Source organism: Myxocyprinus asiaticus, chromosome 8 (genome assembly GCF_019703515.2).
Source record: "Myxocyprinus asiaticus isolate MX2 ecotype Aquarium Trade chromosome 8, UBuf_Myxa_2, whole genome shotgun sequence".
NCBI lineage: Eukaryota > Metazoa > Chordata > Actinopteri > Cypriniformes > Catostomidae > Myxocyprinus > Myxocyprinus asiaticus.
The window spans coordinates 41307248-41324274 of NC_059351.1; the positions used below are offsets into that span (position 1 = coordinate 41307248).

Genomic DNA, 17027 nt, shown 5'->3' on the forward strand with positions numbered 1-17027 from the left:
TGTCTCAAAACACATTATCTTGTATCCCTCCTTTGGCGCCGGTATGAACCCAGTTAATGGGAAATAAAGACATCAGACATCATAATTGTTGTGGCGACCCATAATCTTATGACTTTTCGTCTCAAACTAGTGTGACTTTCTTTAGAACACAAATGAAGATGTTTTTTTCAAGGATCTTTTTATGCAAGTCAATACAGTGCAAAACTTTTAAGCTCCAAAAAGGACATAAAGGTAATCCATACAACTCAAGTTGTTTATCCACTCCTTTTTCACTAATATCTCGACATCTGCAGATTTCCTTTGCGCAATCACGATTTGAAGGTCTTTCACACTTCCTCGCTCTTGACGCATGCACAAAATGCATGCCGAAAACTGATTGTATCACTTCAGAAGACATGGATGAAGCAACTCGAGTCACATGAATTACCTTTATGCTACCTTTATGTCCTTTTTGAAGCTTGAAAGTTTTGGACCCCATTAACTTTCATTGTATGGAAAGAACACTCGATACATCCTTCATAATATCATCTTTTGTATTCTGCAGAAGAAAGAAAGTCGTATGAGTTTGCGATAGCATAAGGGTAAAATTGATGAGAGAATTATAATTTTTGGGTGAACTATTCAGTTTACATTTTCAAAATCCTTGAAGCTTTAACAGATTATCTGTATGAAGTCACACTTTTGCACCCCACTGTTTATTTAAAGTCCATTCATCTTTTATCTATGTTGTTTACTCTATCTGTAGGGTGCCAGTGCTAAGCCAGTGGTGTCATTCATTGCCGGCCTTACGGCCCCTCCTGGAAGGAGAATGGGGCACGCAGGAGCCATCATCGCTGGAGGCAAAGGGGGTGCCAAAGAGAAGATCGCCGCCCTGCAGTCTGCAGGAGTTGTCGTCAGCATGTCTCCAGCTCAGCTGGGCAGTACCATGTTCAAGGTGAGAACGATTTCTCTCAGTGTAAGCCATAACTGAAAAGCAGAGTGGCTGATTTCACACAGAGCCACCCAGCTTTGCAGTTTACAACCTTACAGGCTAATTGCTCAACACACTGTTTTTAGCTTCTTGAGGTCTGCCTGCCAACACAAACATGCTGAGAGCAACCATTATTGGCTGTTTCTTTAGAAATTCTATGTATTTTCTTCTTATTAGTTAGGAGTCACACAGTGATGTCAGCTTGCTAAAGTAGATTTATTGGCATGCACAGCTTTAGCTCCAAAACTCATAGTTTTGTGGGCCAAACCGGTGACTAATATAAAGGGCCCCGTTAGACAATCACAGCAGTTTTTACCGTAAGATATTCAATAGAAAGCTGCAGCACAAGAGAGGAAATGAACAAAGCTCCATTTATATTGGGGAGTTAGCAGCTCTGCCTCTTTATCTCAATTTATCACAGCCAGCACTTTTAACAAGATGTATAAAAAGTGAAAGCGTGTATTACACTCATTCATCATTTTATCCCTTTCATTATCAGCACTCGCAAACGCTCCTTCCTCTGCATCAATACCATTTTCCACCACACCCTTGCAATTTGTAATCATTTGGAGTAATGATGAAAAAAAAACCTGTGCTGGTTGTTAATTTTGCAGCCCATTGTTTTCATACAACTGTGTTTATCTCGTTGGCCGATTTTAATAATGATGGCACACATGACTGGAAGTTGATTTTGTGTTTCCTTGGCTTTCTCCTACCTTAACATGCATGCACACACATACACAGAGGCAACATTCTTATGCCGTATCTGTCTCAATCTGAATTTTATCTCTCTCTTATACCCAATGTCTCTATTCCCCTAGCATGTGTTTTGGGTTGGGCTATGTTGCTAAATGTATATTTATCAGTCTTTTTTGACTATATTCAAAAATATCTAGATTTTTATGTATTTTCCCAAAAAATTTCACAAGAACCATCTTTTTGACCATACAGCTATTGTAGTGAATAAAATTCAAAATGTGCAAAGCAAGAAGTCAAATAAATTAAACATCTTGTTAGAAATAATCAAAGAATAATTTCCACATGCTATATGAACATAAAGTGAAAAAAAAAAAGTATGTAAAATGCCATGCATGCAATTTCCTGAACATTTTTGAGTGATGTTGCAAATGAATAATTGAATCAGAGTTTTAAAGTGATTCATTGAAATGTGCTGACAAATTGAACTTATTTATGGAAATATATCAAACGTAACAATTCTTTCATCATAATTGCTAATAAAATCAGCCTTGCTTCACAAGTTTAAATCAGAGACGCTACTGAAACATCTTCGTCTCTGCGCTGTCATACAAGTCACAAGGTAAACGAAAGATCACATAATTAGTCTGACACGTTCTTTAGAAAAATTGTTGGACAAAGGAAAACCACATTTAATTCATCACATATTCACAATGTTGCTTAATATTACAATATATCACCTGCAAAATCTTTGCGAATATATTGTGTGTATATACTGTGTGTGTGTGTGTGTGTGTGTGTGTGTGTGTCTATGTCTATATATACATATATACATATATATATATATATATATATATATATATATATATATATATATATATATATATATATATATATATACACACACATATACATACATACATACATACATACATACATACACACACAGTATATTCACACACACTACCGGTCAAAAGTTTTGAAACTTTTTTTCACATTTTAGAATAATAGTAAAGTCATCAAAACTATGGAATAATATAAATGGAACTATGGGAATTATGTTGTGACTAAACAAAATCCAAAATAAATCAGAACTGTGTTAAATTTTAGTATCTTCAAAGTACTCACCCTTTGCCTAGAATTTGCAGACATGTACTCTTGGCATTTTCTTAACAAACTTCTTGAGGTAACACCCTGGGATGCTTTTTAAACAGTATTAAAGGAGTTCCCATCTATGTTGGGCACTTATTGGCTGCTTTTCTTTATTATTTGGTCCAAGTCATCAATTTCAAAAACTTTTTTTATTATTAAATTTTAGTTTTATAATGAAATAATTTAATATGGTGGCACAATTTCAAACATTTAAGCATCCGCCTTCAGATCAAAAGATTTTTAAGATAATGTGAAACATTACAGTCAAGTGTTTCAAAACTTTTGACCGGTAGTGTATACTCTTATCTCTTTTTCTCTGTACTAATCATGCAAACCATAACAAATCCCTAATTTCTTGTTCTTGCTTACTGAAGACCATTACCAATAATCCAGATTATTTCACTTGACTCTGAAGACTTGGCAGTGCATGACTACTAGATGGCAGTAGAGCTTCAAGTATTTTCTCTGAAAAGCCTGTGCATCTTCATTCTGGCATGCTCCTCATTTCTGACTCATAACATTTGCATAAGGAAACTCTCTCGAAAATACACAATTTCGTCACCCTTGTTGGGGAAAATGGTTTTTAAAAGCACAATGCATCACCCTGCAGCTGTTAGCCTTAGTAAATTAACTATGTAAATAGCTATACCTCCCTGAAATGATCTAAATTCATCTTGCGTGTCTTGTGCTTGTCTTTTTGTCACACAGTCTATTTCTTACAGCTTTATGTGTTTATGGCTTCTGTAAATGTTTTTGTGTGCATGTTGCATGTTGACATTAGCCTTTATATGCATCCCCATTTCCTGAGGTTCACACAATGCTTGCTGCTATGGAGTCATCTCAGTTTTAATGCAGTGGGCTTTCCAGCTTGGAATGGAAAAGCTGGATTTGAGAGAAACTATTCCAATGCATACAATATAGGGCTGCAACTTACTATTTTGATAACAGATTAATCTGTTAATTTCTTTAAATTCATTGTTTCCTTTTAGACAATGTGCAAAATTGAGGTTTGTTTAATGTATGTGTTGTTTTGTATGCAAAAAGCAACTTAAAATTAAAGGTTAAAATTAAATATTAATTAAACTAAAATGTAGTTTTAAAATATTAAGCAGTAATATGATCTGCAGGAACATGTTTCCTCCTCTGAACATAGTAACATGGAACTGCGATCAGATTACTTTTTTCCTATAATGAAGTAACTACTAGAGGAGGATCCCATTTTTTGTTATCCCATTACAGTGATTGTTCACAAAAATATGATTACTAAGGGTATAACGATTCACTTGTTTTCTTGATGCATTAATTGCTAATCCTGCAGATTTATATGCATTAATCTTGAAATATGATTTTTGAATCGTGAATCATTTGTATTGGTCAATAATCTATTTAAAATGCTTAAAATCTAATCAGAATGAGCTTTATTCATTGAGATAATGCTTTGTCGAATCTCAATTCAGTGTACACTATTTTAAAATATATAAATATTTAATTAGTTACATGTGTAAAATGCATTAGGGTGAATATTTAAAGTATCCTTTTAATACATAAAAGAAAATACAGAATACTATTTGATTTAAATTGAGTTTCATTGAATTTCATTTTGTATCGAACTGAATCGTTCTGAATTTGCAAAAAAATTTTTTGAATCTAATTGAAAAGCTATGAATCGAATCGATTCTCGATGATTACTTGCATAACATATAGGATATCAGTTATGATACATTTAAAAATAATTAAAAACTTAGTTGACGCCTAAATCTGATTAAATTTGAATACGTTTCCTTTTGCTGTCATGCTCTGATTGATTTGCATCCATTTGCACACTCTAAGTTTTAGAAGTTTAAACGCGACAGAGACATTTAATTGCTCACTTTCTGTTAAAGGAATAATTCACCCAGAATGTAAAATTCTTTCATCATTTACTCATCCTCATGCCATCCCAGATGTGTATGACTTTCTTCTTCAGAACACAAATATTTTTAGAAGAATATTTCAGCTCTGTAGGTCCATTCAATGCAAGTGAATGGTGGCCAGATATGGCACCATTTTTATATCACCAGAACTTGAATTTGAAAAAGCCTCTGAATTCATGATCTTGAAAAAAGACTGGGTAATTTGGTGTCATCAAAAATATTTGCTGTTCATTTTAAATATTAGAAAATATTTTGTGTGAATTTGAAAAAACTCATGTAATCACTTTTGATCTTTCACGCATGCATTACATGCAACAAAAAAAGAAGAAACTATAAAGGAATACTGCTGTCTAATTTTAATAAGGGGTACAATGCAAATGCACATATTACAGAACACATAAAGTATATAGATAGAGCCCAGATTTGTATTATCATGAAGGTAACGTGATCTGCCTGAAAATAAACATAATAAATAAGACTCTGACAAATCATCAGTAGTCTACAAATCTACATATGAGGTTAGACTATCCAGAATTTTGATACAAATATTAAAAAGTGAGATGGCATGCTAACTCAAGCAATTCAGACTGATGTAAACAATTAGGAACAGAATGTGTGTTGTACATTCAAAGTTCACTATATTTTCATTCAACACTAGTACAAATGTGGAAGAGAACGTGAAATATAATTATAAAAAATATTATCAAACAGCCAAGACATGCAACACAATTACAAAATGGGTAAAGGTGGCTGTTGTTTCAGTCAGCCGTATTACGGTATTTCACTTATTTACAGTAAAAAGAGGTAGATATCTACCTGAGTCATATTACCTTGGATGTAGGCTTATAATTAAACACACTCTGTTGTTCTCTGAAGGCAGAGAGAATAATTTTTTTAATTAAAAAATTGAGGTAGTTAAAATGAGGTAGTCTGATTATTTGTTTCCACTGGTAAATGTCCTTCGCCCATATGATTATGAAATAAGGTTCTTGATTAAACTTGCTGTTAGGTGAAGGATCCAATTTAAAGATTAATTTGATCTTCTCTTCAAAACACATAAATGAAACATTATAAGTATCCCTAAAGTATACCTTTTTATTTTTTCACAATTTTGTTGCCACAGTTGTTTAAAATTTACTTTTGAGCTGTTTCCATCGCTTTGCGATTTGTCCAAGAAAGAGATGGATTACATCGACACTCGTTTGCTCTTCCTTGCATTCCCAAATGTCATCCTCAAATTTTACCACCTGAATTTTTCAGCCTGTATTCAACAACCTGAATTTCACAAAATGAAATCCCCCACTTGAAAAACCTGAATTTCTTGGAGGTGAATTCACACAAAATATTTTCATATATTTAAAATTAACTGCAAAAATTTTTAATAACATCAAATTACCCAGTCTTTTTTCAAGATCATGAATTGTGAGGCTTTTTCAATTCAAGTTCTGATGATATAAAAATGAAGCCATAGCCAGAACTCATATGGTACATAATACACGCAAAGGCAGCATAATGGTAATCCATACGATTCCAGTGGTTAAATCAATATCATCAGAAGCAAAATAATAGGTTTGTTTGAGAAACAGACTCTGTTTATAAAATAGATTTTTATAAATCTCCAACTTTGACCAGCCCCAACCAGTAGGTAGCTGAATGTGAAAGTGAAAATCGCTTACACTCCAGAATGTGAAAGTGTAGATTTTCAGTAAAAAAGGACTTAAATGTTGGATCTTTTTCTCACCCACACCTATCATATAACTTCAGAAGAAATGGATTTACCACTGGAGTCATTTTTATTACATTTAAACTGCCTTTATGTCCTTTTTGGACCTGAGTTTTGGCCACAATAGTCACATTTGGTCTCATGCACTGAATCGACCAACAGAGCTAAGATATTCTTCTAAAAATCTTTAATTGTGTTCTACAGATGAAATAAACTCATACATCTGGCATGGCATGAGGGTGAGCAAATGATGAGAGAATTAAATTTTTTTTAACTATTCCTTTAAAAATGAGTTGTTTTGCGTAATGGAAATGCGTAAAACAGTAATTTTGCTGTTATGTAATAATATAACAGTAACACGTAAGTAATGTCCTGGCGGACAACGTATCAACGCTTTGCACAGCACGATCACTGTTGAAGTACAGAATGCGACAACCTGGACAGTTAGTTTTTTATTACAATTGTTATAATCTGTAAAGTGACATTACTAGTGAAGGTTCTCTGTGCAGAATGCAAAAAGAATTACATTTGTTGCTGATTATATTTCCATAATAAAACTTTACAGATTTTATCGATTGCTGTAGTTGTTGCAGCCCTAATAACAGACCCCTGCTATGGATGTATCTAGAGGCAATCCCTGCTACAGCCATTGCCAATCACTTTTATTTAAACACTGTTTACTCTTCCCTCTTCTCTGCAGGAGTTTGAGAAGAGGAAGATGTTGTAACTTGTTAGAGGGAGTGTGAGAAACCGACTGTCCTCCCTGCCGAAGGACCTTCATCCTTGCTGGAGTCCATCACCTCCCTCCAGGCTCAACAGTGTGCACACCTTTGTGTTTTCAGCCGATTCTATGAGTTCATGCTCGGTATTTGCACCAGAGGAAATAATAATAAAACATTTCAAAGTCTATCACAGTCTCCTTTTTAGAATTGTACAGAACAGGAGCACATCCATAGACCCTTGTAATCCAGCTTCACTGCGAGCAATGTCAGCCATGTGTTGCTATTTGTGATAACCTGACGCTGTTTGAATTCCATTTCTTATGTTTTCTCTCCCTCTGAAACTGCAAATATATCTGTTATGCTCAGACGCCAACTTGTAGTAGTTATTTTTTACATTTAGCTCTAGTCTATGCTTCATTTACTGACAATAACACATTGCATGTCTCTGGTGATCGTGGACTTTGGCAGCCTTGATAAATGCATCACTCCACGGTGAGAGGTAATGTGTGATTTTTGCGGCACAATGACATTCTCCCTCCTACACCCGCGTTGAGCGCAGAACTCATTTGCGCATTTGAAAGCCTTCGGCTTTTCTACACATTTCCAGAGTTCCTTCTGCAAAAGCCCATACATTCACGTGGACAATGCGTGACCTTCTTGCTCCCCAACTCTGAGTGCATTTTCCTACAACAACTTTCACTCTAGCATGAAAAATTTGGAGACCTAAATAGTCCAAATTACTGAAATCTAGTTTGCAATGAAAAGAACGAAACTACATGTTACCTGTCCCAGGCTTTTAGCATGGATTTTGATTTGCAGACACAGGTTTATTAATTCTGACATGCCTCACTGGTAGGTAAAATGTGTGTGGGAGGACTTTTTTCCTTTCACCCCTGTAATTGCATCTCTCCTGCCTAATGACATGCATTCACATTTTACTCTGATAAAGAATGAATATGCAGATTTGTTCTCTTGCCAGGTGTATATCAAAAGTGCTCAGAGTCTATAAATATTCTTTGTTGGAATCACATATATATCAGCTCTAAATTATGTCAGGTTGCCCAGGTTGTCTGTACCAAAAAAAAAAAAAAAAGGCAAGTTTGCTGAGATTTCAATGATACCAATTTGTGTGGAATGAGTGGGAGGAGGTCAGCATGGAAATATCATCTCATGTATTGTTCACTGGAAGACTGCAATGGAAAGAATGGGGATGGGGGGGGAGCTTTTGAACAGACATATATCACAACTCCGTATCTGCCTTTGTGGCGCAGAGAAATTGGGGCACACACTTTGAGGACATGATCACAGAATGTCTGACTGTGTGTGATATTTGAAGCTACAGTAATATAACCGCAAAAGGAAAACGTGGATGGATGTCTTGCCAGCTTTTATTCGTTCAGACAAGATTTAAAGAATTGGGTTCATCAGTGTTTACCAGAATATTCCTAACTCAAAGTTTCAAATTAAAATTATATACTGTATATAATAATGTATATAAAATAATGTTGCATTTATTAACAAGTTAACTACATTTGTTAATATAGACATTAGTTAATGCAAAATTAACTAACAATGAACAATTGCATATTGATTAATTAACATCAGCCAAGATTAATGAACTCGTATAAAAAAAATAAAATAAAAAAACCCATAAGAAATTAACATTACTGCTCAAACTACATGTCCTTCTGAAGTGTGGCAGGGCTGATCTTTTCATGACTTAATTTTATTAACTCTTACACATCTAAGAAATATAGATGTTACACAATACATTCCTGACAGTACATTTAACATAAGTAACATCTTATTTTCAATAAATTTAATTAAATACATTTTCAGTCATTTCAATAAATACTGTACATTGCCAGTGAATGAAGAATTAAAATTCTTAACTATTTAACATCTGATACAGATGCAGGTACTTCGTATTATTATAAAGATCCATTATCACTTTTGTCGTGTCATCATCACCACTTCCTTGACTGTTCCTCCATACATAATCATTAAAAATGCAGTAAAGATTGTTTCTCATGAGACCTCGCTATTAAATGTTTATGAAAATGTTTATTGTGGAAGTATTCTATTAATAACTTTGAGAAAGAGAGAGATACTGAATGGGTCGGGTCAGATTTAATTTCTTCTTCTAAATGGCTCTTCATAAGACGTTAACTTGCAAAGCTGTAAATAGCAACATTGAGTTGAAACTGAAAAACAGACGCAAATGGAGCCTGTAAATGTCCTGTTCCGCAGGACATGTTTGTGTGCTCATCTCAATTTCTGTCATAGTCGGCCTAGGAAGAGATTATGCTGTGTACGTATTGTTACCAGTTCCGTTTCTGCATTAGGGAAAATTACCATAATGAAGATTGGAGGTCAAATTTAAGGCTTTATTTGTTTGGGGGCTTTGGGTATCTACTCTGCTGGAACGTTACAGTGGCCAAGCACTGCCGTGGTACTCGTTATCTTTGAACATAGCTAATGAAATAGCAGTGCGCACTGCGCTTTCTCATTCGTAGCTCACTGCCTTGGATTCGGCTGTGAAGATCTGCACATTGGCAGAATGACAAGTGATAATATGAACAAAAATAGCTGGCTTTTTTCATACACTAAAATTTTAGTTGAGGTTTGTTGACGCCAACTCATATATATTTAATTCAGATTTTTAGAAAAGTAATTTTTGATTTGTGTCATTACAGAGTTAGTTCACCCAAAACCCTTATGACTTGCCTTCTTGGAAGAGAAGAAATTATTAGGGGCCAAGCAGCGAAGGTAGCGCCACCTAGAAGATGGGCATGTTCGGGGGGCTCTGTAGCACATACTTTTTGAGCTACAGTCACCAAACTTTTACACATAGTTCTGACAGTCATAAGCTCTGCCCAACAGGAAATCAGCCATTTTGGATTGTTTGAAAAATGCATGCTCTGGAATTTGAAATACTCCTCCTAGGGATTTCATGTTACAGATACCAAATATGGGCAACATCATGCCAAGACACTGACGATGCTAAATTGCAAACAGATTTTTGATATATCGAACAATGTTGCCATGGTGATGCGATAAATGGGAATGTCAAAAAATGGGAAAAGGGTAGTGTCTCATATCTTCTGCGTGCATCATGTAATTTACATCAAAATTGAGCCAAATGTTTGGCCTTGTGGGCTAATCACATTGATGTAGCTATTGTGGGTCACGGTTATAGTGCCACCAACTGGTGGAAGTATGACACTTTTAACAGACTTTGAAATAGTCTTATGTTTACATGAATGTCAAGACATTGCTGATGTAAAATTGTCAAGGGATATTTAATATCTTAAATGGTGTTGCCATGGCAACACATTAATTGTTATTATTCCTTTCTTATATTTTGGGTGTTTTTGAGGCACTTGGCATGCTTAAAATTTCATGAAATTTTGCACACATCAGAGTCGTTGGCCATTAGGGCTGGGAAAAAGTTCACACATGGGCGTGTAGGGGGGTTCTGTAGTGCCCCCTTTAAAATGGGCATTTAAGACGGCCTCTGTAGCACCCCCATTTTCACCTACAGTCACCAAAATGGGGACTTATATAGTTCTCATCAAGCCGGACAACGTTCATAATTGTAGTTATTAGCTCCGCTCAACAGGAAGTCTGCCATTTTGCATTTTTTTAATATTGCTGTCTTTGAACTTTTATATAATCCTCCTAGGGCAGGGGTGTCAAACTAAGTTCCTGGAGGGCTGCAGCCCTGCAGAGTTTAGTTCCATAATCTTCAATCACTATTGAAGACCTTGATTAGCTGCTTCAGGTGTGTTTAATTAGGGTTGGAGCTAAATTCTGCTGGAATGTGGCCCTCCGGGAACCGAGTTTGACACCCCTGTCCTAGGGGATTCATGAGACTGTCACCACATTTAGACAACATTATGCAAAGACATTGAATATGCTAAACTGTGAACAGATTTTTGATATAATAATGGTTTTGCCATGGCGAGGCATTAAATTAATGGTGAAAAATGGGAAACAGGCAGTGTCACATATTCTGTGTGCAATGTGTGATTTAGATCAAATTGAGATGTATGTTTAGACTTGGAGGCTAATCACATGGATGTGACTATTTTGGGTCACGGTCATAGCGGCACCACCTGGCAGCAGGAAGTGTAGCTCTTACAACAGACTTAAAAATAGTCTTCTTATATTTACCCAAATTGTTTAGAATAATGTCATATGCCAAATGCATGCGTCCACCTTGCATTGTTTTCCGAAAGCCACCTGGTGGAAATGGACCCATGGTGCTTGGGCCCGTCATCGCTGCTTGCAGTTACATTTATTATTATTCTCCCTTTCTCCCCAGTGGGAGTCTATGGCAGCCTATAGAACTGTACACAGGAAAATGGTGAAATTTAACCCACTGATAGGGGTGGGCATGAATAGCCCCCATACCAAATTGGGGGACTCTAGGTCATACTCTATAGTGCCACCACCATGTTTAACATTCACTTTTCTTTTGTGCGTATCTTTTGAACCATTTGTCATAGAAACAAAATTATTTTTGAATCTAATTACGCTCCTCCTGATGATTCAAACTGACCCCTAACATTAAACTCTGTCCATTACAGTGACCGCCATCTTGGATTATGATGCTTGTTTTTTCACGACTATTCTTTGAAATTTTGTCTGATTTGCCCAAACAAACCCTAAAGCTGTCATTAATAAAAGCAATCAAGCGGTCCTAATTTAACATTATTTGAAATAACATAACTCAAATGTATACTTTGTGTAAACGCTGGCTTCAAGTATACTTATAACTAAACATTTTCAATTATAGAATTGCAGCTTTGACAATGTGGAATATCCATAAGCCCCTGTACTTAATACACTGGTCAAAATAAGGGAGGAAATGTAAAAACTGTTATTAAAAATGAGTATAGATGTAGCTCTTTTGACTATTGTTGAAATGTTGCATCTGGTTGGTTGGTTGTGATTTGTGTGAAGGGTGATTTGTGTTGCCTCTGGTGAAATTAACCTGTTAAACTCTAGCCATTCCTCGCACTCAAATGTAAATACTTTACAAATATATTCACCTTATTGAGCACTGCCCCTTTTCCGCACTCGGCTCTTCCGAATTTTGTTATCTAACTTTCTGTTTGTTTTGAAGCTACTGAGAAGAGTCAATCAAAATGGATTACGTGTGGGAGCACAAAGTATTTTTCACCAAGAGTTGATGGTGTGAGTCTACAGCACCCCTTTACTATGTGAAATGATAGTGAGGTGTTTTTTCTGTAACTCTAAATGTTTGTTTTTTCTGACACCCGCAGAGGTAAATTGGACCTGGCAGATCATATTCAGACAGCTATGACACACTGCACTTTTTCATAATACAAGTGTTTAATTGTTATATGTGTAATTCTGCTTAATGTTTAGGTTTCAACTCGTTAATAATTTGTGTTCAAATGTGTAGCTGATATGAAAATTCCAACAGTGACAGCTCATATTATTACACATGCAAGTTCATAACATTGAAGAAAATTACAATTGTACTTTTTAAAATGAATTTGTCACCCTACATTTTTTAGAGGCTTAAATGTGATTAAAATTGTTGTAAGCAGAATATAAAATAAAACATACACTTTCACATGTGTATGTGTGTGTGTGTGTATTAATATAGTGTCACCCCTCCCCGTCCCGGTTTAACACTCAAAAAATATACTCACCTTAACAATAACACGATGAGTGAATGACACAAAAAGATGGCCAGCTAGAGATGTCGTACAGAGATATTTTAATGATTTTGTGTTGTCTCTCAGAGTTTCATGAGCACAGAGGCATATCAGAACATCCACAGCCTGAAAGTAGGATCTTGTGCGTTTATGAATAAATTTGCTTGTTTTAAAATCTCCCCGGTCTGCTTCCAGTTGTTATGACATCCCCTGAACACTTTAAAATACTCATGATAGCTTTTGACAGCTCGATAACCTGTAAATCCATTTTGCTAGCTGATTACACTTTGACATCAACACCTATCTATATAGCGAACGCTAACAGACACAGTTTTCAAGATGGCTGCTCGCTAGTCTCTCTGGCGCATAAGGTAAATATGTTCACTAAGTAATGAGAATCCAAAATACTCCATGACTGACCTATAGTCCAGTGATAATTTCTCTAATATTAAAACAGCACATGCTATTGCTTATTTTTAATAAATTAATAAAAACAAAGTGGCTTAAATCACAGTTAAGTCTACTTGTCAAAGTTTTAATCTTAACACAAATTATATTTCATGATATAAGTGAAGATTATAAGCAAATAGTGATTTATTTTTATTTTTGTTCATCACACAAAGCTATAACATGACTTTAGAAGACTTTGAATATAGCACACAAGTAGGATGGACTTCTATTATACTATTTGTATGGAAAGAGTTGTGCAAAGATCATTAAATGTTTCTCCTTTTGAGAATTTTCATTTTGGGTGAACTAACCTAGTTTCTTTTCCATCATTTATTCAGTTCTAGTCAAGAAGTCACACAAACGACACTTATGCATGACACGCCTTCCCATTCCTACTTGGAAATCAACTGCTTTGTGTTCAGAAGTAGAGGCTTTACTAGTTCTTAAATTTAGAGCCACCAAAAGCTTGCAGCAAATTGCTCATAGTCAATCAAACATACTCAAACCCAAATGTTCTTACAAGAGCCAGACGTTTTTAAACTTTAAATTTGTGCACAATTTCAGTTGGCATACATGTAGATGAGGTGGCTTATGTATTCAGAGAGATTTGGAGTGTGCATGCAAATTGCTGCAAGCCTTTCATTATGGGTCTAACAGCACAAAAAAGTTCTGATTTTCCGCTACCTCTCCAATCCCAGGCAGCTTTAGGCCATCGGTAAGTGCTGTTCATTCTCTGATAAGTCGGCATGAGCTCTTGTTACAATGTCTCATAAATGGTTGTTAAGTCTGCCACTCCAAGCTGTGCTGCTGTGTGCAAGGAATGGGACTCGGTAATTGAACAGCATAAAAGAGATATTAACCATGCTCCTTGTCCCATAAAACACAGCAAATGTGTGGAAGAAATTTCTGAAGACAGCATACCAAACTGAAAATAGCTTCCATACAGGCTTAAGATAAAACCATAAGGATTATGGTTTTAATTCAGCAAAATTGTTTATTTCAATTTCTCAAACACTTGCTGGGAATGAGAGAATGGTGGTATTTTAGTTAACATCCATGGTCGTTTAGTACATATAAAGTGATTTACAGGCAGTATGATTAATCTCTACTGCCGCAATAGTTGCACATCTCAGTCCTCTTAAATTAATGTATTTGTGAGAGAGGACCGATATAAACTGATAAAAAATTCAATTTTCATGAGGTATGGTCTGAGTTTGAGTAGCAGTGACTCAGCATTACCAGGACTTCCAAAATGTGAAAGAGAGGTAAGCAGGGGGTGGGAAAAGACAAACCGTTGTTCCTATTGAAGCCAGTTAGGAATTATTTTGTTCTGCAAAGAGAAAAGGTTTCATTTTTCACACTTGCGCAGCTGATGAGTACAAAGCGAGTCGTTTCTGTTGGAATAAGCTGTTGTTTTTCTGCCATGACACTTTGCTTGAAAAATGTGATCATGGTTTAAAAGGAACGAACTCCCTCCTAATGCTTTTCCGAAGATGCTGTAATATCTGCACAGTGGAAGTGTAGAAGTTATTTATTCTCATGTTCACTGAATCGACTTCCTGTTTAAATGTACCAGCTAACAACTATATCACCTGTTCTTACGAACACAATTTTAACTGTGACTTTTGGTAGCTCTATTATGCCTTCATTTTATATGTGCATAAAGGGACTGTGGCAATGAGGTTAGTTACAATTTGTCATATTGCTATCTGTGACTGTACTATTTGGGAAGTAAGAGTGCATAACAGAAATGTATGCATAGCTCTATTTTGCCAAATTTTATTTTTATTTTTATTTTTTTTTGTATGTTGACAATGACCTCAGCAATGGATGGACAGAAATTCTGATCTCTTAGTGTACACACATTTCTGTGAATTCCTTCTGTGCTTTCTGTATCATTTGCCATATGCCATATTTTGATTTGAGTAAAACAACAACAACAACAACAACAACAACAACAACAAAAAAAAACATTATGCCAGTCTATCATTGTGGAATCAGGTTTATACTTAAGATTAGTGACGGCAGAAATGAAGCTTTCCAAAACTTCGAGTCAATTGAACCAATTGCTTCAGAAAATGATTCACTGTTACGAAGCGCATGAAACGCTGCATGCTGAGGACATCTGTTGGTCACAGGCATGTGAATGCAATGAGAAGACATGAGTCAAACTACAATGACACAATACATTGGAATTCATTTACTGCCCTGCTGTAATTGTCATATATTTTTCATGGATGTCTACAATATCCTAGAATAAACAGATCTGAATATTTGCAGAATATGTAGACCTTCATATATTAGTTGACCTTTTTAGAAAAAAGGTGTCCAGGTGAACCTAGGAGAATTGGGGCTGTTTTTAAGGCAAAGGTGGCCACACCAAATATTGATTTAGCTTTTTTATGTTTACTGGACTTTGTATGATGTTAACGGATAAATGAAAACTATTTATGGAATTATTTTGAAGACATCCAAACTATGCAACATTTTTCACAAGTGCCTAAAAGTTTTGCACAGTACTGTATATATATATACATACATACACACACACACACACACACACACTGGCAGTCAAAAGTTTAGAATAATATACAGAATTTGCTCTTATGGAAAGAAATTGGTACTTTTATTCACCAAAGTGGCATTCAACTGATCACAATGTATAGTCAGGACATTAATAACATGAAAAATTACTATTACAATTTGAATTGATTTTTCAGAACTTCTTAAACTACCGCAGAGTTCTCATAAAAAAATTCCTCCACGTGCAGCAATGACAGCTCTGCTGATCCTTGGCATTCTAGCTGTCAGTTCCAGTCCAGATACTCAGATGATATTTCACCCCACGTTTTCTATATCACTTGCCTTCGATGTGGCTGTCTTGTCGGGCACTTCTCACTCACCTTACAGTCTAGATGATCCCACAAATGCACAATGGGGTTAAGATCCATAACACTCTTTTCCAATTATCTGTTTTCCAATGTCTGTGTTTCGTTGTCCACTCTAACCTTTTATTTTTGTTTATCCGTTTCAAAACTGGCTTTTTATTTGCAATTCTTCCCATAAGGCCTGCACCCCTGAGTCTTCTCTTTACGGTTGTACATGAAACTGGTGTTGAGCATGTAGAATTCAATGAAGCTGTCAGCTGAGGATATGTGAGGCATCTATTTCTCAAACTAGAGACTCTGATGTACTTATCATCTTGTTTAGCTGTATCTGGGCCTTAAGCATCTCTTTCTGTCCTTGTTAGAGCCAGTTGTCCTTTGTCTTTGAGGACTGTAATGTACACCTTTGTATGAAATCTTCAGTTTTTTTGGCAATTTCAAGCATTGTATAGCCTTCATTCCTCAAAACAATGATTGATTGACGAGTTTCTAGAGAAAGCTGTTTCTTTTTTGCCATTTTTGACCTAATAGTAACCTTAAGACATGCCAGTCTATTGCATACTATGGCAACTCAAAAACAAACACAAAGACAATGTTAAGCTTCATTTAATGAACGAAATACCTTTCAATTGTGTTTGATATAATGGCAAGTGATTTTCTAGTACCAAATTAGCAATTTAGCATGATAACTCAAGGATAAGGTGTTGGAGTGATGGCTGCTGGAAATGGAACCTGTCTAGATTTGATCAAAAATGACTTTTTTCAAATAGTGATGGTGCTGTTTTTTACATTAGTAATGTCCTGACTAAACTTTGTGATCAGT

General features: G+C 35.6%; 1 protein-coding gene across 1 annotated transcript in view; it reads left to right on the forward strand.

Annotated features, from left to right (window-relative positions):
- The window catches only part of LOC127444594 (succinate--CoA ligase [ADP/GDP-forming] subunit alpha, mitochondrial-like), a 40093-nt gene extending 32544 nt beyond the window's left edge, over nt 1-7549 (forward strand). The window contains exons 8-9 of the mRNA XM_051704051.1: nt 746-934; nt 7155-7549. Coding sequence (XP_051560011.1) covers nt 746-934; nt 7155-7181 — 216 coding nt within the window. The 3' untranslated portion in view covers nt 7182-7549. The remainder of the gene's footprint in view (nt 1-745; nt 935-7154) is intronic.
- The last annotated feature ends 9478 nt before the right edge of the window (nt 7550-17027 follow it).